Below are 20252 nucleotides of genomic sequence, written 5' to 3' on the forward strand. Positions count from 1 at the left end.
AGGTGAAATCAAAGGCAAGGACTCTAATGGCTGATTTAAAAATCAAAGGAAAACTCACTGTAGAATTATTTTTTTTAAATGTAAAATGATTGCCCACTAACCTTGCATGGAATGCTTATTAATAGTATTTTAATGTGGTTATATATGTACACATTTTAAAATATGTGATGTGCTAACTATCATGTATATGAGTTCTCCTCCATTCTTCCTTTTAAGGTGAATTTAAAATGACTGCCATGCTGATGAAAGCAAGACATTGGTGGCATTGGGCAAAGGTGCAGTGTGAGAGCAGCTGCTTTAGAAACTTTCTTAAAGAGCTTTAAGCCAAGCCACTTTGTTCTTGTCCTGCAAAACACTAGCAATTCCATTTCTGGACCTCTCCTGACCAGGATACATTGACCATACTAGAGAGTGACAAACTGTATGGTGATTGTGTGAGATACTATCAAACTCATTTCACTTGCAGTTAATTTGTATTCAAACCATGGTCTTACACCAAATTGGGCAATTAAACTATTGGGCCACATAGATCCGTTAAAGTCTTGGTTATGTAAAAAACACTTAACACATATACAAACTAAGATCTCTATCCTGGCCCTTCCTGGTTCCATGGTGAGGAGTCTAGCAGAGCTATGTAAACAAAGATCCACAGAATACTACTTGGAGCTTGAGGGGCAAACCACTACCAGCCCTTCAGGGGCAGTAACGTAGCAACTAAATAGCGTTCAATCCTGAACCCCTCTCTAGTGGTGGAATGTGTGATCTACCTTCCCGCTCCCTCAAAAGTCTTGACTGCCATATATGGTAATCAGGTGTTGGGGAGTGACATGAGGTGAAACAATGCCTCCCCAAGACCCCACGGAAGGCACAGGGTAATTCCTGTCTGAGAGGCTGGATTGGACCAAGATGCTGGAGTCAGTGTCTCTGATTGACAACTCTGAAATGGAGCTGTCAGCAGAGTCCATTGTAGGGAAGCTCCCCCATTGCGATCACCTACTCTTTGCTCTACAGTTCTGCTAGCATTTTAGATTGCATGCTTTTAAAAGTTATTTACTCATCAGAGCAGACATGACCATCAGTTGAATTGTTTCCCTTTGCAAGTAAGTCCATACCGATTACCTGTATCTTAAAAAAGCAAAAAAATAAAAATAATTAACTTAATAAAGAATAGTTCAAAGCTCTTTACTTTTTTGGTCCCACTTGTCCCACGTTGACCCTCACACAGATGACTTTTCTTGTTTGCATCCCAACAGCACAGGTGGCCTCCCCATTCCAACTGGTAGATGAGTTGAAAGTAGACACAGAGACATCTTCTATACACTGGCCCCAGGGCCCAGTCTGCCAGTGGTACACAGTGCAAGGGTGTTCATTACAGCTGCGTGCTTCCTGAAGTGCACTACTGTTTGGGCACTGAATGCCTCCTGGAACAACAAAGCAGTGCATATGTTCATACAGTGGAAATAAATAAATTATTATAAATATATTTGAGATTCATATTAAATACATACCAGAACATGTGTCCTTTTAAACCCTTCCTTGCCCCTTATTCAAATTATTAAATAGTCATGAACAAACATACAGCATAGATCATGAACAGAAAATGAAAGATACATGAGGGCAATGTTCAAATGATTATATCGTATATCATACAGTATCTTGATCTGCTGACAATAATGAATAACCTGTTTTTAGTTTGAGATTTGCCACCATGGAGACTATGTTAAATAGCATTTTGGTGAGGAGAGGAAGGTTCTAAGTGGAAAACGAGGTTAAATTCACTAATTATACACCTCTGGAGACCACTGTTTATATCCAGTTCAGGGAACTAGTGAAAATGAGTTTGGAGATCTTGTCCTAGATTCCAACTGAATTTATCCACATTATCCACATTACATAATCACCAAAGAATTCGGCACAGTTGGCGATTTCAGCTCCAGTTTGCAATGGCAGAGATGCTGCAGTTCAAGATTAAAATGCAGTGATATGCCAGTAATTGTGTGGAAAAGCTGAGATAATGCTATTATCATTATGTTCAGCTCTATTTAGTGCTATCAAACCCACCTAACCTCCTCATTCTAAACAAATAAAGGAGTGTCCTTTCCCATTAAGATTAGATCACAGCAGAGAAAGCCATGATTTAAGCACACATTTAATCATTCATGGTTTAAGCACAGAATATTGGGCCCTTCTCTGGATCTGCTTTAACTGCACATCTCCACAGGCTGAAAAAGACAACCCCCTGCCCTGGTAGGAGCCCACCCTGGGTGGTGGAAGAGGTTATACATTAGTTACACAAGGAACACCTTGCTTTTCCTCTGATACCACTGCAATTATCACCTTATTAGGATTCAAACTTTATATGTCTAGGGGAGAGGCTGTTCTAAATTTGATTTAGACAAATAGGGAGGAACTGGTTGAAAATTTGAAAGTGGAAGGCAACCTGGGTAAAATTGATCATGAAATGATAGCATTCATAATTCTAAGGAATGCTAGGAGAAAAAACAGCAGAATAAAAATAATGGATTACAAGAAGGCAGACTTTAGCAAACTCAGGGATTTGGTAGGTAAAATTCCATGGGAAGCAAGTCTAAGGGAAAAACAATCTGAAAGATTTGGCAGTTTTTCAGAGACATTATTAACAGCACAAGAGCAAACTATCCCATTGTGTAGGAAAGACAGGAAGTAGGGCAAGAGACCACCCTTGTTCAATCAGGAGAAATCTCTTCAATGATCTGAAACTCAAAAAAAAAAAAAATCCCACAAAGAATGAAAACTGTGTCAAATTAGGAAGAATAAATATAAAAAAAATAACACAAACATATACGGCCTAAATTAGAAAGGCCAAGGCACAAAATGAGATTAAACTAGCTAGAGGGTAACAAGAAAACATTCTACAAATACAGTAGAAGAAAGAGGAAAACCAACAACAGAGTAGGCCTATTACTCAAGGAGGGGAGAAGACAATAACAGAAAATGTGGAAATGGCAAGAGTGCAAAATTATGTTTTTCTTTCAGTTTTCACCAGAAAGATTAATAGAGATAGGACATCTAACATAGTGAACACAAGTGAAAATGAGGTAGGATCTGAGGCTAAAACAAGGAAAGACTAGATGTCTTTAAGTTGAAAAGCCTGATGAAATGCATCCTAGAATACTCAAGGAGCTGACCTAGGAGATATCTGAGACATTAGTGATTATCTTCAAAAACTCATGGAAGACAGGAGAGATTCCAGAAGACTGGAAGAGGGCAAATATAGTGCCAATCTATAAAAAGGGAAATAAGGACAACCCGAGGAATTACAGACCAGTCAGCTGAACTTCTATACCCGGAAAGATAATGGAGAAAATAATCAAGCAATCAATTTGCAAACACCTAGACAATAATAAGGTGATAGGCAACAGTCAACATGGATTAATCAAGAACAAATCATGTCATACAAACCTATTAGCTTTCTTTCACAGGGTGACAAGCCTTGTGGATAGTGGGGAAGTGGTAGATGTGGTATAGCTTGACTTTTGATACTGTCTTGCGTGATCTTCTCATAAACAAGCTAGGGAAATATTGCCTTGAGGGAGTTACTATAAGATGGGTGTCTAACTGGTGGGAAAACCATTTCCAGAGACTAGTTGTGAGTGATTCAGTCAAGCTGGAAGGGCATATCAAGTGGGGTCCCACAGGGATTGGTTCTGTTCAATGTGTTTATAAATGACTTAGATAATGACATAGAGAGTACACTTATAAAGTTTGTGGATAATCTCAAAATGGGAGGGATTGCAAGTGCTTTGGAAGACAGGATTAAAATTCAAAATGATCTGGACAAACCAGAAAAATGGTCTGAAGTAAATAAGATTAAATTCAATAAGGACAAATGCAATCAATTTGGAAGGAACAATCAATGTACACATACAAAATGGGAAATTACTGCGAAGGAAGGAGTATTGTAGAAAGGGATCTGGGGCTTATGGTGGATCACAAGCTAAACATGAGTCAACAGTGTAACACTGTTGCAAAAAAAACCCAAACATCATTCTGGGATGTATCTGCAGGAGTATTGTAAGCAAGACACAAGAAGAAATTCTTTCATTCTACTCCATGCTGATAAAGCCTCAGATGGAATATTGTGTCCAGTTCTGGGCGCTGTATTTCAGGAAAGATGTGGACAAATTGAAGAAAGTCGAGAGAAGAGCACCAAAAATGATTAAAGGTCTAGAAAACATGGCCTGTGAGGAAAGATTGAAAATTTTCAGTTTGTTTAGTCTGGAGAAGAGAAGAGTGAGGGGGGACATGATAACAGTTTTCAAAGGCATAAACAGTTGATAGAAGCAAGAGGGTGAAAAATTGTTCTCAACCTCTGAGGGCAGGACAGGAAGCAATGGGCTTAAATTGTGGCATGGGAGATTTAGGTTGGACGTCAGGGAAAAACTTCCTGTCAGGGTTGTTAAGCACTGGAATAAATTGTCTAGGGAGGTTGTGGAATCTCTGTCACTGGAGATTTTTAAGAACAGTTAGACAAACTTCTGTCAGGGATGGTCTAGTTATTATTTAGTCCTGCCTTGCGTGCAGGGGACCGGACTAGATGACTATTGAGGTCCCTTCCAGCCCTGATATGCATAAACAGAAGATTCATATTTACTTTAGATGAGATAAAAAATTGAAAGATATAAGCCATCCTACATCATTAAAACAAAATTAAATAATAAAACTAACAACAATAGTATTTCAGGGCATAAGCCAATTATCTGTCTGGGGTTGGAAAGAAATGTCTTGTACGATCTGGTTATTCTATAACTATCCACTAAGGGGATTCTTGCACCTTCCTCTGAAGTATGTGGTATTGGCCACTGTCAGACACAGAAGGATCTCTGATCTGATCCAACATATGCTTTAGCTAAATACAAACACAAGTTATTGGGCTCAATTCAGGAGTAAATGGCTGAAATTTAATGGCTTGCAATATAAAGAAGTTCTAACTAGATGGCCTAATCTTGTCCCTTCTGGCCTTAAACTCTGAATCTATTAACATGCAATTCCCACATTAAAAGCTTGCTTCCCAATGCCATGCTCCGACCACTAGATAAGGGTCTGGCCAATAGCATAGCATCTTATTCTCTCCTCCCTAGATCCTATTTCTTATTTCAGTTTTTTCCCCCATGTTGTCGTTTGTGTTTTTTTTAATCTCTGTATTTTTTCACAACCCAGCAGTACCATGTTTGTACCATGACAAATACAAAGGAAAACACCTGCAGCATCTGCATTATGCTTTGAGGAACTGCCACAGTAGTTGTGAAGTATTCAGATACATGTTATATTTGTTTCTTCACTCCACAATGAGACCACAGCAGCAGGTTTAAGTTTGAGGTCAAGACCTATGCAAAAACAAGCCTCAGTGCATGCTTCCTAATTACAGCTAATTTATGGGAAGAATTATGGCAAGGGGGAAAAAAACCAAAATTGCAGACCTACATGGCACACAGAGCGAGGTGTATGTTGTATATATTAAAATTGGGTAAGTGTAACAGCTGTGATGTGTGTAAGGTCACAGAATCATGTCCTTTTCTGTCATTTTAGATTTTCTGATAATGATTTTCCTGAGTTTCTTGTTGCACAGCGAAGATGAGCTTGGAAACACAACTGAGGTACTGCCAGGCTCACAGAAAGGAAACTTTGTAAATTCCCTTCATGCCAAATGAGAATGATTCCAGAAAAGACACAAACAGGTGACTGTGGGACATCTCATACTACACACAAAATCTGTCTCTCTCCGAGTAGATTTAAACAAATCCAGACACAACTTCCATAGCCACCTTGGGTCCTCTGGCAGTATAACTGGTGTGGTTCAGCTACTTAAGGTGGATGTAGGCCGAGATAAGGTGGTGCACACAACAGTATGTGCACCCTGGCCAGATTCTCAGTTCTAGCAGAAGTCTGCTCAGTGCAGGAATGGACATGATGAGAAGGAAGAGTTTTAATCTGTCTTTGTGTTTCCTCACACTCAGCATAGCCTGCAGAATAATGGACTGTTCCTGCAGACAAAAATAGATAAGAATAGCTGGAGAGCAGCAATACACTGGCTAATCCCCTACCTGAGACACACTCCCTACATCTGGAGCTATGAAAGGGGGCAGAAAAAAAAAGAAGACTCTTACATGCATATTTTAAGCCAATTCAGTGACCCCTATTACACCAGGGGTACTTCCTGGAGGCTAATTCCACTGGATTTATGATCTTTTTATACCACATGAGCAGCATACGAAGAGGATGCAATACAATGAGGAATTGAACCCCATAAATAGAAGAGTCTAGTTCCATGAGAGTTGCATGTACAGTAGAGCACAGGCCAATGTTGCAAATCCAGTTAAATTTAGGTTTCCTGGATGTCGAAATAATATACCACTATTCATAATCAGAGTGACAGGATATGATTTTCACTTTCTTTCAAAAAGAGAGAGCGAGCAAGAGAGAGATCACAGATGATGAAGTAATAAGAAGCAAATTCAGGCCTGGATCCAAAAAGGTAGTTGCACAGGCTTAAGTACTTCCATTAATTTCAACAGGATTACTCGCATGCTTGAACTTCAACTATGCTTAAGTACCTTGCTGAATCAGGGTAAAGCACTGATGCTATTTTGAAGGACTGCAATATTATTTGATTTTATTATAATTGGATTGCATGGTTATTGTCAGATTCTCAGGATCCTAGAATTGAACTACCAGGACCAGCTGCAGTGTGCTTTTAGTCAAGGGCCCACATCTATAAAATGTGCTCCTTCTGACAGCTCAATAGAACCCAAGTTTGGCCATTTTCAGAGATCAATGTAAAACTCACTTGTTCATTCAGGCCTGTCATCATTTAATCTACCATCATCATAGTAAGGGATTTGTGAATGATTTCACTGAGTCACCTGTAGGTTTTGAATTTAAGATATCCATATCCTATGGCTATGGGCACCATATAACATAGGGATGGCCATAAAGATTAGACCAGTGGTCTATCTAGTCTGGTATCCTACCTCTAATACTGCCAATACCAGAAGCTTTAGAGAAAGATGCAAGAAGCCTTACCCACATGAATTCAACCAGTAAGTGTTTTTAGGAACAGGTATTAGCGTGGGACGGTATGAAAATTACATGTCCAGCATTGGGAAAATATCATAGGGCATCAATTTATATAAAGTGCAATTTTTCAGTTTAAGATATCTAAGAAAATGCACACGATTTTTAATTTTTTTGTAAGTTTTGAATATAGTACAGGTAATACACTTTAAAAGTAAAATATTAATGTTCAGGTCCTATTGTTTTTATTAACACCATGAAAGATATCAAAGAGCAATCATAAATTTGTGTCTCTAAATCATCTGATGCTTTTCCAGTGTGAAGAGCATTGTCTATAGAAATAATGATGCAATCAATTCTGGAAGCAAAGCTAAACCTTTGTGTGTATTTCTCAAGGTGAAAAGTCACTAATTATTTGTCAAACAAGAAGTGACTAAAGGGTATAATGGATTTACTGTCAGGAAAATGACAACCAATCTAATTTTAGTGAAGCCTAAAAGTTATAATCTGAAATGATATAGTTTAATCCAAGAAAAGGTGAAAACTATACTTCAGCTACGGTGGTAATGATATTTCAGTTCTACAAGGTTATCTTTTATTCATAAATCATATTTACTCTCTGTGGCTTTCATTCCACAAACACATAGTTAACTTTAAGCATGAGTAATCCCACCCCTATTCAGCAAAGCATAGGCTTAGGTGCTTTGGGACCTGATCCAGACGCCGTTGTCTCCAATCAGTGTCGAATCAGACTAGATTTACTCCCAGGCTTAATATTTTGTTGAATCAGGGCCTCAAGTATGATCCTTGGAGGGGCTAAGCACCAGCAACTCCCACTGGGATCGGATATCCACTTTTTAGAAAGAAATTTAAATTAGTGGTGGAATTTTGGTGGATCATTTGCTTACTGTTTTTTGTTTTACTATTGACTCCCTGACTCCCAATGGTAATCAGCGTCTCCTAAAATCAGGTTTATATTTCTGTGGCATACAGTCAAGATTTGCAGCCGTAAAGGGTGGTAATATTTCTGTTTCCTGTAATGCTGAATAAGCAATTAAAACCAAATGTCTTGAGCTACACATGAAAGCCAACAGCCCATGAACATTTCATTTTGGGGGCGGTTATTAGATAATTGTCTTTTCAAAATCTGGTTATTGTGATTTTTGAGATGTTGGACTAGGGCAAGAGAAAGGGATAACTTTCATTTTTAAACAGCATTTCTCTTTTGTCATGTAGATCTATCTATCTATGGCAGCTACTTATTATATGACTATTAAAAATCACCCCTTGTACTTCCAACAGAGCTGCTCTGAAGGGTAAATGTCAAAAGTGTCAGCTCCGCTACATCTTCCCCATTTTCCTTGAATCCCCTGGAGGTTACCCTGCCAGAACTCTACAGGACTTCTGTGGGGGAGTCAAGGGTGCAACACTCTTTGCCCCTCTTCCTTCAGGTGAAGATCGCCAGGATGCTGCAGTGCAGTAATGTGTAAGGGCCTTGGAACAGATTTTTAAAGGTATCTAAGCCCCCAAAGATGCAGATAAAATCCCATTAGGTACCTATCTACATGTTTAGATGTCTCAGTACCTTTACAAATCTGGCCCTCTGATGTTGTACTGTTTGGGTAAGTATAGCAAACTGTCTTTGATTTTATATTCTTTAAAATTCAAAAGTGGATAACGAATGAATGGTGACAGTGATAATTACTCAATTTCCCTGTATAGACAATGCCTCTATTGATTTGATTGATGAGGCGCTTGTTTTTCTGTAAAATATAGATATTTGGCAGCGCCTATTTTCCAATAGTAAAATATTAACAAATACTGTAGGATTGCCACTTATTTGTTAACATGTAATACCTACAAGTTTTCTCTTTTGTGAATCTGATGTAATGTGACACAACTTGAGTTACAATAGTACAATTCCTGATTGCTCTGGTGGGTTTTTTTAAATGAGAAAATTGAACATGACATTACTTCACAGAACAATATCATTTGGAGCACTGGGTTTGGCGATACTGTTGCTTAAGCAAAAGCTCAAGCGCGCTGCTCAATAAAGCTTGCACAACTCCTATAAAAAGTTCATAGTATCAGCACATACATCTAAAAGTAGTAGGATATAGATATAATCATTTTCCAGAGTTCACTTTTTTTTAGGTGTGCTTGTGTATGTATGGTGTATTGGGAATTCAGTCTCAGACATTGTATGTTTGGGGGGACATTGAATAAAGTTCTGTCTGGATATTGTTTGATCAGTAAATATGCCCACAACCCAGAAAATGCTGCTGCCTGACCAGTTGAGATTAGTTATTTCCTTTGCATAGTCATTTCACACAGGCTAAATCGTAGCTCTAGTGATACCCATGATGGGTGGGAGGAAATCTAATGTGTCCTTAAAATTAAGTTTAATCTAATTTGGGACCACAAACACTATTGTACGTAAAACATAGTTGTATGGTTATTGTACAGCATCACTCCTAGGTGGAGTTAAGATATTTTGGGTGCCTTAACTGAATATTTCCAAACCTGTGCATGTTTGGATTTCTCTTAAATTTAACCTTAACTCCAAATTTCGTGGATATGTAATGCTTGGTTTGACATAATTACAACATCCTCATAATGCTCTTACCCTTAAGACACTGAGATTCAGTCTCAAACTTAGCTCCACTTTAATTTAGTTTTTATCTGAGAGTTAGAATAAAGGTTTGTGCCAGCATTGTTGGCCCAAATTTCCCCTGACCATCCAACTTTGTGTAGCATGTGGTTTGCCACTTAGATGCCTGTATGCCCGACAATGTAGCATTTGACACATATATATGATAGTCCTTTTTCTAAAACACAATGCATATTTAAAACAATACACCTATCAAGAAGTGTGCAGAACCATCAGAGCAGACGCATGAACTGGTCACTGAAACCCCTATCCTCGTCTCCCTGACCTGCTCTCTTTATGTATATATTCACTTATCTTGTTTTTATTTAGTTCCGGATACTGCACACAAATTGAAGGCAATTGGACCACTTGCATGAACAGGATTATTTACATGAGTAAAACTTTGCAGAATCGGTTCCATGAAAGGATGCTACAATTATTATTATTAATATGAATAATAACAACAACTTTGACTGTGGATATGGAAAAGCAATTTATCTGTTGTACCCACTAAAACTCTGATCCACTTACTCTTACGCTTAAGTATTTGCAGGATAGGGGTTTAAGTTAGGAGTAATGTAGGACTACAAAAGACCTGTAGATATCTTGCATTGGAGTCTGTTTATGGTAAATCATTTCCCTAGTTTAATGCAGAATAGCAAAAAAGTGCATTTAAAATAAGTAAAGAAAGACACGCTTGTACAAAAACAAAAAGACTAACCAATATTACTTAAAGCAAAGAAAAACACCAAATAACCATTTCATTAAAATAACAAAGAAAAAATACCTGTACTAAAAATTAACATTACAGACTTTTCTAATTAAATAATAATGGATTTTATTTTAAAAGAAAGGATGCACTGTACTAATCTGTTCTCTCTGATCACTGAATTATTTCAGCATTGTTAAGTTAATTAACAATTCAGAACCAAATACAAAGACTGCTGAAGTATGCAACCTTACCTTCACCTGCATATGCCAGAATAGAGCGGGCTCGCATCTGTTTTCCTTCTGTGGTTTTGCCTGAGCAGGTGTGAGAGCAGGAGGACCATCCAGACCACATGCTGAGTACACAATCCTTTGGGCATGGAACTTCACAGACAATGGGAATTGGATAGATAGCATCTCTACACAGCTGTCTGTCAACCTCTTCTCCTGGGAAAGAAAAGGCCAGTAGCAGTCTATCATTGTTAAATTAACTTAAAATGAGCAATCTAGCCCAGATGGGCACACAAATAAATTAGATTCTGTTGTTGTGTAAAAACAAAGTAAATAGATTACTCATCAGAATGACTGTCTTCTATGGCCTGATGTTAAAAGAACAGGCCACAATTCTCAAATGTACTTATGTAGCAGAATTTGAACTCTGCTGAAATGGATATGGGTGGGGGGGCTATTGTTACGTTTTCACTTGTCATAGCTACTGTAAATAAATCATGACTATACGATACACATGAACAAAATATATTAGATACCCAAATAATGTAAGTATATTAGAGCAGGCAAGGGAGCAGGCTCAATTTGCAGGGGTTTCAGGAAAAAAAAAATTAATTTTCAGTTCATGTAGTTTTTTCAACCCCCAAGTTTTAATATCCACAACTCAGTCAAAAAACAAAAAACAAAAACAAAAATCAAAAGCCTTTGCATTTCAGTTGGGTGTCAGACTGTGTAAAGCGTTTAAGCAGGATGGGAACAAAGCTCCTCATTTGGTTCTAAAAGTTCTCTGTTAATTAGCAGGGCCAACATCTGTCTCTGGCTAGGCCACAGATGTTTTGGGGTTCTCTTGGGTCAAGTTGAGGTGCACATCTAATTATATACAAAGTCTCATTAATGGATTTTTTAAAAAAAAAAGAAGTAGAGACTGGAGCGCCAATACCAGGATTACATTTAACGTCAGGAAGGAAATTAAGTGCTGCAGTTAAAACTAGGAATCTAAAACTACACAATGGACAAAACACTAGTTAATTTACAATAAGTAACACTGCAACAATTAACTGGGTCGAAGATCTATCTAGAATGATCTTATTCTAGATCTAGATTCTCTATCATTACTTCCATGTAAGATTTGTAAACAAATCCTTCATCTTTCAGTGAACTTGAAAGGAAGGGGCTTCCCTGCAGAGCCCTGTACGCTGAACCAGCTATTGAGAAGAAGTCCAACTTTACCACTGAGGAAAACACAGAAGCTATTTGGGCAAAGGACAGTACAGAGAGGTGTTAATGGATTGAGGCTCCTGACTCCGCAGTGTTGTGAAGAGTGAAGTCCAGGGAAAAGGTACATGAATACTGCCAAATGAGTCAACGGGTACCAAAAGGTTTCACTAACAGTGACTAAAGCACATTTCTTCTGAGGGTAAATCCTCATCCTGAATAGCAGAGGAAAACCAGGAATTAAGCAGTTTGGGGCCAAAATGAGTCTTCTAGAGACATGGTCTTGTCACCATAATGTGCATGCATCAAAGAATGAGAACCTAGTTATAGAAATCACTTTCAATAATTCTGGGGACTACACAGGATGGATTTCTGAGGTTCCATTCACCATTTGTAACACTTTACTGAGATGGAAAAATCATAGCCTGTCAATGCCACTTTAACTTACTACATTTTGCTTCTTTCATTTCTCTTGTTTTTACTGTGCTGAAAATTTTAAAATAGCTGTCTCAGAATCCCTGTAATATCATATGTCAGCATAGAAAAAACTCTATTGCATTATGATTCATCCATTGAGATCTCCCTGAAATACGTTCACGCTCAATGGAACTCAATGAGAGTCCATTACAGTCCATTGGATCAAACGTTTAATAGCTAATGTCAATGAAATAATTTCACATCAAGATTTCCTATGGATTTAGTCCTTGCTACAACAAAATATTTGGTAAAAAATAGTTACTATGCTCTTTATATCTCAGCAATGAAGACTCAAGTTAATATTAATAACAGATGACCTTATTGTCAAAGGTTAAGTCAGTAGGAGCTGTGGGTACTGATAATCACAAGTCTACAAAAATTTGCTTTCTCCCAAGCACAAAGTTAACCTTTTATTACTAAAATAGAATAAAAAATAATCTGAACCATTAAGAAGCCATCTAAATAGAGACTACATGAATTTTGTGCAAATTGTACAGAATCTTAAAGCCTCTCTGTCACAGGCCAGGAATATACACATCAAGTTCCAAACTTTAAAAAAACATTTGTGTGAAAAAATAAATTCCTGAAAATCAGAGTTTTTACAATGGTACTGACATACTGTTACTTCCAGCATTGTTAATGTAATGCTATAATGACATAGGGTGAAAAATAGATTCCTGCTAAAATGGGGCAATAAAGGGGGCTTGTTTTGATTTGGGTACACTATTGTCTCCCAATTTCATCCCTGTCAAATCTTTTATTCACACTTGTTCTCGAGTCACAACAGGAAAACCTCAAACCTGTCCTTGACAGAGTTAGTGATGTGCGAAGTTCTGAGGTTCATTTTGTATAAGTATCCTAAAGGTTGGGTGCTTATCTAAATTATCTGAATCTTTGAAATTAACCCATCAGGCTCCATGACAGTCACTTGTCAATCCCAATGGAACCTCATCCTTGTAAAAGGCCTCACCCAACGCTCTCTTACCCCACAACCTCCCTCAGTGGGCTCTGGCTCCTCCCCTCTACAGCTCCTTTAAATAATGAAGGGCTAACCTGGATGGTCACTGCTGTAATAGCATTGGAAATCTGGATTCCTGTTTGCCTCATCAAGATGAAATCTGATTGGGTTGAAGGGGAAGGAGTGGACAAGCATTCCCTGAAGAGGCTCAGTGTCAGAGTAAAGATACATACTATTCTCGTATTGCTCCATCTCAAGGCAAGACTCAATGCTGGAAACTTCCAAGTTTTCTATGTTCGAAAAAAGCGCCACTGTAACAATGAAGATTACAGTGGAAAAGCATAGGGCTATGTTAAAATTTCCTCATCTCTGCTCTTTTGGGGAAGTATTTAACTAGAAACTCAAACCAAGTTTGATTTCACTGTGAGGGATGAAGTTAATTACAGGCTCAGTTTGGTCCATATTTAAACCGGAAAAGTTCACCCTTACAAATCAGAGTTCTTTGTATGTTAACTGTCTATTATAACAGATCATGGCTCCGGGTTATCCCATTCTTTTATTGAACAAGTATTCAGGAAACCGGATACATTTAGCAAATTAAGATCCAGAAGTTGTCAAAAGTCCAATTTTTATTTCACTGATGGCAAAAAAATGGAGAACGGTTTTAGAAGATAATATTTTATTATGGATATTTCATGTATTTGGAGGTTTATTATATTTAGACTAAATTGTTTCTAACATTTCACTAATGTTTTTATGAGCATCCTGACTTTTGTTGCTACCTTCTTTAAAGTGCATAATGTATTCAACTATCAGAAATCATTTGACCATATGTTAGGAACAATGACCAGAGTAAAGACCACACCCATTTGGAAGAAATCCCACCAGACCAAAGTTGTCATCAATAGTGTAAAAAGTTTTATTTTTATACTACTATATTTATATGGCATGGCAGTCAAGCATAGTACTTTGCAGAGCACTTATCTCAACAGACAAAATATTAAGAAATAACAGACTAAAAAGGGTAGGCAGATCGGGATATTTTGTCAGGGCTGGGACATAGGCGGTCTGGTCTAACAGTTCATGTAGGGTGGAGGACCAGGTCCCCACACAGCCAGAGTTCAGAACCAGAAAATCAGGAGCCAAGGTCAGGAACTGAGAGTAATATATCAGGAATCAGTCCAGGTCAAAAAACCAAGAGATCAAGATCAGGATCTGACCCAGAGATCAGGAACCATGAATCAGATACAAGGAATCAGGTCAAGTCGGGAAATCAGGAGATCAGGACCAGGAGACAATAGTAGGTAGCATTGCGTGAGCAGTCCAAAGCAAGATAGAGCTCAGTTGTATAGACGACTTCCTGTTCCTCCTTCTGGCTTAAGCAGGGGGAGCAGACTAATCAGGAGCTCGGGTGTTCTGCCAATTGGGGGTCGGGATGAAGCCTCCGATCTGAGCGGGGCTTCAAATAGTCCTGGTTCTAGCTGATGCCAGCAAGCTATCAGGTGGAGGGTTGGTGCATTATGTCTCCCCTGCAGATCTGGTTTAGGACTCATGGGTTAGGACACTTTTTTCCTCTCTAAATTCTACTCTTATTTTTGTGTAAATCATTTCCTATTTCTTGTTGTGTTTTTGTTTTACTATCTCTTTCCTAACTTACTTTCCTATGTTTTCAACTTATTTTCTATTTTCCTTTAATGTTATTCCTTTATTTGCATGATACTTAAACTGTCATAAATTAGATGACATCCATTAAAATTCAGCTCTGAGTGATAGCTCCTATTTTTTAAAAAGCACCTACCTAGTTGGGCAATATTTCTATGATACAATGTATAATGCAGATGCCAAGCTAGGTTCACTTTCTAGTGCAAGGATGTGCAAACGGCACATGTGAGAGCTGCTCTGCACAGGGGGGGTGGGAGGGATTCACTCCTTACCACAGGAAAGAACAGGCTACATTCTTCAAGGGTTCCACAAGTGTCAAGAGCAGATTTAGTCTTTGTTTGGGCTCTACAGGTACCTCATCAGTGGTCTTCCTACCCTCAACCTCACCCTCTTCCCCAGGCAATGTCATGCCAGCTCCCAGTGGAAGAGTGACTGATGACATCACTACAAGATTCCTCTGGGCATACTTTCTGCTACTGACACATTCCATTTGTGTATGTGCCAGCACCACAACTGAAGTTGGCCCAACCGGCAAGAAGCACTTTATTTTTTTTAGATCAACATGTCAGACTTATACAGACCAGCTGCACCCTGCGAATGGCAAACTCTTGCTACAGCAGAATAGGCTGCATGCTCATAAGTATCAGAGTAAATTTCCATGTGATGTTATTCAGCATAACAATCCCTTTTACTGCACTCTCAAAGCAGGCTCTAAATGAGGACACTGAAGACAATACAATAAAACCAGCCCTATTAAGACAGTGCATGCCTAGGTGCATTGTAAAAATTGCTTACCTGAAGCAAATGGGGTGGCAAGTAAAGGAACATTTGGCCCTTTATTTTTAAAGCCCAAATGTAAAGTAAAACCTTTATTGGACTCAATAAGCCACACAAGACAACTGAACTTTCCTCTAAAATTAAAGTATAATAGGAACAGAAGCATTCCACAGGGAAAATGAAAACCTTAGTCTTGGCCCCATGTCTAGCAATCAACCAGAGTCCCTGAATGGCTATAACCTAACAACTTGATGTGTACAGTCAAAAAGTCACTGCAATAAACTGGATGAAATTTCTGGAGAGCTATAAATGTCAACAGAACAATTTTTATTTATCATAAGGTAAGAAATCCTGTAGACTGTGGAAGCCTCAGGTCTGCAAGATTCTGTGTGGCCGTGTTCTGAGGTTCATCAAACAAAAACATATACAATCTAGCCTAGAAATTAACATTGTACAGATTTTTGCCTTGGCACTAGTTAGAATCCAAATAGGTTGAAGTCAGTCCCTAACGTTTGTACTAGTGCTTCTGAGGCTGTAAAAGAAGAAATGTCTAAGTGCCAACTTATGGTGGTATCTTGAGATTTCTACACTTCTTGGAAGTGTCATATGATGGCCTCTTCTGAGGTACAACAGATGCGATTGTTAAGTAGATCACAGGAAACACAGACTAGATACAAAAATTGCTATTTCTTACTTAATAAAAAAATAGAGACTAAACAAATGTAATTAAATATTAAAATAGGAAGGTGGGGTCACAATGCTATGGCTGGAAATCTGATGTATTAAATGCACAAATACCGCATTCAAGCATTTTTAGACAATATTTAAAATCATAAGAACTCAGGAAATGCAAAATTAAGGATTCAGAAACAATGCTAATTCAAAAGCACTACATATGCTGGATGAGTTATGGCATACATTTTGGACATACAATGCAACATATTTTACTACACATATAGGTCCCAATCCTTGGGAATGCCAAACCTGCACTCAGTGCAGGATCTGGTGGGAGAGAGGAACAGAGATGTCAAAGGCAACTTTATACCATCTTTGCCCTCCCACAATTCCCAGGGCAACCTAAGGACTACTATAAAAGTACAGTCACCTTCAGTACCCCCCCCCCCTCTCCCCGAGGCCACTGCAACAGCTAGCAATTGCTGGAGTGGAGCAGATGCCAACCAAACTCTCTCCAAAAATGCTTTAGGAGCAGCAATATCTGGAGTTTTCTCTGTTGCACCTGGGGATTCAGCTATGCCAGGAGATCTTCAGTTGGCCACTTAGGACAACTTTAAAGCTGCTTTGTGCTGCTGGAGTGAGAATATAGCCTCTATAGAATATGTGTACAGTACGTGAGCTATACAAAGTATATCTACACAAAGCCACTGAATTAGCATTCCTGTTGGAATCTTAGTTTTTGCATTTTCTAATTTTTTGTTATGCCAACTCTACAAATGTAGTTAAGTATTAATATAGATTTTGCATAAAATGTCTTATGGGCATTTTAAAGAAAAGATGAGACGAGAAGAAAAAGGAAAGAAAAGAGAAGCTTTAGAAGTATTCAGCTCATAGAATTTATAAGCTCCTCTGGCTTTGCAGGTGGAGCTGTTAGCTCTCTATTCTTCAGTTATCTGGCTTGCAGAGCTAACAAGCTTTATCGGTGGAGTTATTAATTCATACAACTAGACACTTAGGGATAGTGTCTGCACAGGGATAAAAAAACCTGCGGCTGGCACGGATCAGCTGACTTGGGCTTGAGGTCCTTGGGCTCCGGGACTAAAAAATCACTGTGTAGATGTTCAGGCTCCAGCCCAAAACCGAATGTCTACACTGTGATTTTTAGCCTTGCCAGCCCGAGTCCGCTGACTCAGGCCAGCTATGGCCCTGGGTCTTTTATCCCTGTGTAGGAGTACCCTTAGGGTACATCTTCACTGAAATGTAAGCTCAGGGTTCAAACTCAGGCTCAAGCCTAACCTCCCTTCTATCTACACATAATTCGTGCTAAGCCAGGGCTTGGCCAGGGCACCAGGATCCCATAGTTGTGGAAGGTCCAAACCTGAGTCAAGCTGGGTTCAAGCCCTCTTGGGTATGCCTATACTGCAATTAAAAACCTGCGGCTGGCCCATGCCCACTGACTCAGGCTTATGGGGTTCAGGCTTGCTTGGCTATTTAATCAGGGTGTAAATGTTTTGGCTCAGATTGCAGCCTGAGCTCTGAGATCCTCCCCACCTCACAGGGTCCTAGAGCCCAGGCCAAGTCCGAATGTCTACACCACAATTAAACAGCCCGAGCCCCATGAGCCTGAGAGAACTGGCACAAGCCAGCCATGGGTGTCTAACTGCAATGTAGACATAACTATTGCTTCTCAGTGTAGATGCAGCCTTAAAAGACTTGTGCTCTGGGAATCTGCCAAAAGTATCCCACAATCCCCTGGGTTGACTTTCTTTGTCCTCTGGAAGTCAAGTTTGGTGAATGGTCAATTTTTCCTATTGCACCACAAAGGGCTAGAGTGGCCACACTTTGGAAGTGTGTCTAGGCTATGGGTGGTTGGACTCAGTCCTGCATAACACAGTGTAGACATGGGAGACTCAGGTTGGGACTCAGAGTTCAACAATTCCTAACCTATTGCTACAAATGAGTGTAGATACTCAAGCCCTAGGTTAACAAACCCAGGGTCTCCTAACTCAAGTTCTACTAAACCCGGGCTTACACTGCAGTGTAGACATACCCTGAGGGCTTGTTTATACTCGGAAGTTACAGCATGTTAGAACATGACCCTGAGGAACTATAGTAATTAACATGATATAAAACGTTCAGTGTATACAGGGCCATCATTTTTAACTTGTGTAAGCCAGCTGTGGTATACCATAGGATGAATCACAATCAGCTGACACAAGTTAAAACAAGTCCCTACTACAAAGTTTACATTTTGCTAGTTACTATGAGTCCTCCGGGCCCTCCTTCTAACACAATGTAATTTCCCTATATAGACAGATGACACTTAAGAAAAGATCGTGCCTGGCCCTTGTTTGTATGTGTATGGTGGGTAGGGACAGAAGGAGCCATCTCCCTTTATTGAACTCTGATGCAACAGAAGGGCATAACTCCAGTTCTTGGTTTCTTCCTAACATCCTCACAACGAGCCAACCACTGACCCCAAATTGGCTAGGGGTGTGATGTGGGACACAGCCGCAGACTATGCTCTGTGCCCATCCAGTACAGTCTGGCCCTTAACTTAGCTGTGGAGATAAACCTCTCTACATATGCAATCTTGTGGAAGTTTCTGTAATGTTTGTTCAGTTGATTTTAATGTGCTGCTAACTTTATTTTTAATACTCCTTCTCCCACCCCTCATCAAATTTAGCAAACCATATAACTCCTCACTGAGGATTATTTAAATGCCATATTTCAAAGTTTTTGAGGTATTCCTATAGGGAAAAGAATGTGATTACATTTTTAAGTGGGAACAATGCATTTTTTATCCTCTTGTAACTCAGAAATGTCCCAAAATTTTTGTTTCCTGCTTCACCTCTGCAGAGAGAGAGAAAATAAGGAAATTTCAATCCAAAATGTGAGTTTTGTTTCAGAAAGTTATGAGCATGTCAAAGTGGGATTATAATGGTGTAAGTAACCATTGTGCTAATGAATAGTTATCACACTACTCTGGAAAAAACAAAACAAAACAAAAAACCATAACCAACCAAACAAAAAGCACACAATGTAAGGTAAAGTTCATGCAAGGCAGGTAAAAATAAAATAAAATAAATAAAATATGGGAAATCACTACAAATTTGGAACAAACCTGAGTTAGCACACTAGACTTTCACCTTTAAATACCTTGTCTTAAATATAGCTGCTTTTCAGTTTAATTTTGAATGGGTAATTATATAGATTACAAAAACCACCAATACACAATATGAGATGATTGACAGCTACCATTTCCTAGCTTTCATATCAGTGTTTAGATTCCTCCAAAATTCTCTAGAAGAGGAAAAACCTAGTATGTCTAGTACTGGAAATCATAACATTCTGGCTTTGTATTTACAACTGAAAGTGTGTCTAGACTTGAATTGTTACAGCGGCACAGCTGCAGCATTGTAGCTGTGCCGCTGTAGTGCTTCCGTGTAGACAGGACGGTTCTCCATCCTGAGATGTGTGTGAGGTCGACAGAAGAATTCTTCTGTTGACATAGCACTACCTACACTGGGGGTTAGGTAGGCTTACCTATGTTGCTCAAGGGTGTGGATTTTTCACATATCCCAGCGACATAGCAGGGTCAACCTAACATTTAAGTATAGACAAGGGCCTCACACTAACCTTTCCTTCCAAAACATACTGTTGCAGCCAATAATGTTGAACAGGGAAGAGAGAGAGGTACATTACAATTGTGACAGAAATGCATTGTAAAGAACAGAAATCCATAATATTTTGCACGTTAAAAATGATTTCTGCCCTTTTATGAACCTGACAGCAGCTAGAGTTAGAAACACTTGGCTATCTCTTTCCCCCCTCCCCCCCCGACTTTAC

At 39.0% G+C, this 20252-nt stretch overlaps 1 protein-coding gene across 1 annotated transcript in view; it reads right to left on the reverse strand.

Annotated features, from left to right (window-relative positions):
* Positions 1–20252, reverse strand: part of THSD7A (thrombospondin type 1 domain containing 7A) — a 539203-nt gene that overhangs the window by 110034 nt on the left and 408917 nt on the right. The window contains exons 9-10 of the mRNA XM_042856716.2: positions 10667–10858; positions 1187–1421 (exon numbers count right to left, since the gene is read on the reverse strand). Coding sequence (XP_042712650.2) covers positions 1187–1421; positions 10667–10858 — 427 coding nt within the window. The remainder of the gene's footprint in view (positions 1–1186; positions 1422–10666; positions 10859–20252) is intronic.

This window comes from Chrysemys picta, chromosome 2, assembly GCF_011386835.1.
Source record: "Chrysemys picta bellii isolate R12L10 chromosome 2, ASM1138683v2, whole genome shotgun sequence".
Taxonomy (NCBI): domain Eukaryota; kingdom Metazoa; phylum Chordata; order Testudines; family Emydidae; genus Chrysemys; species Chrysemys picta.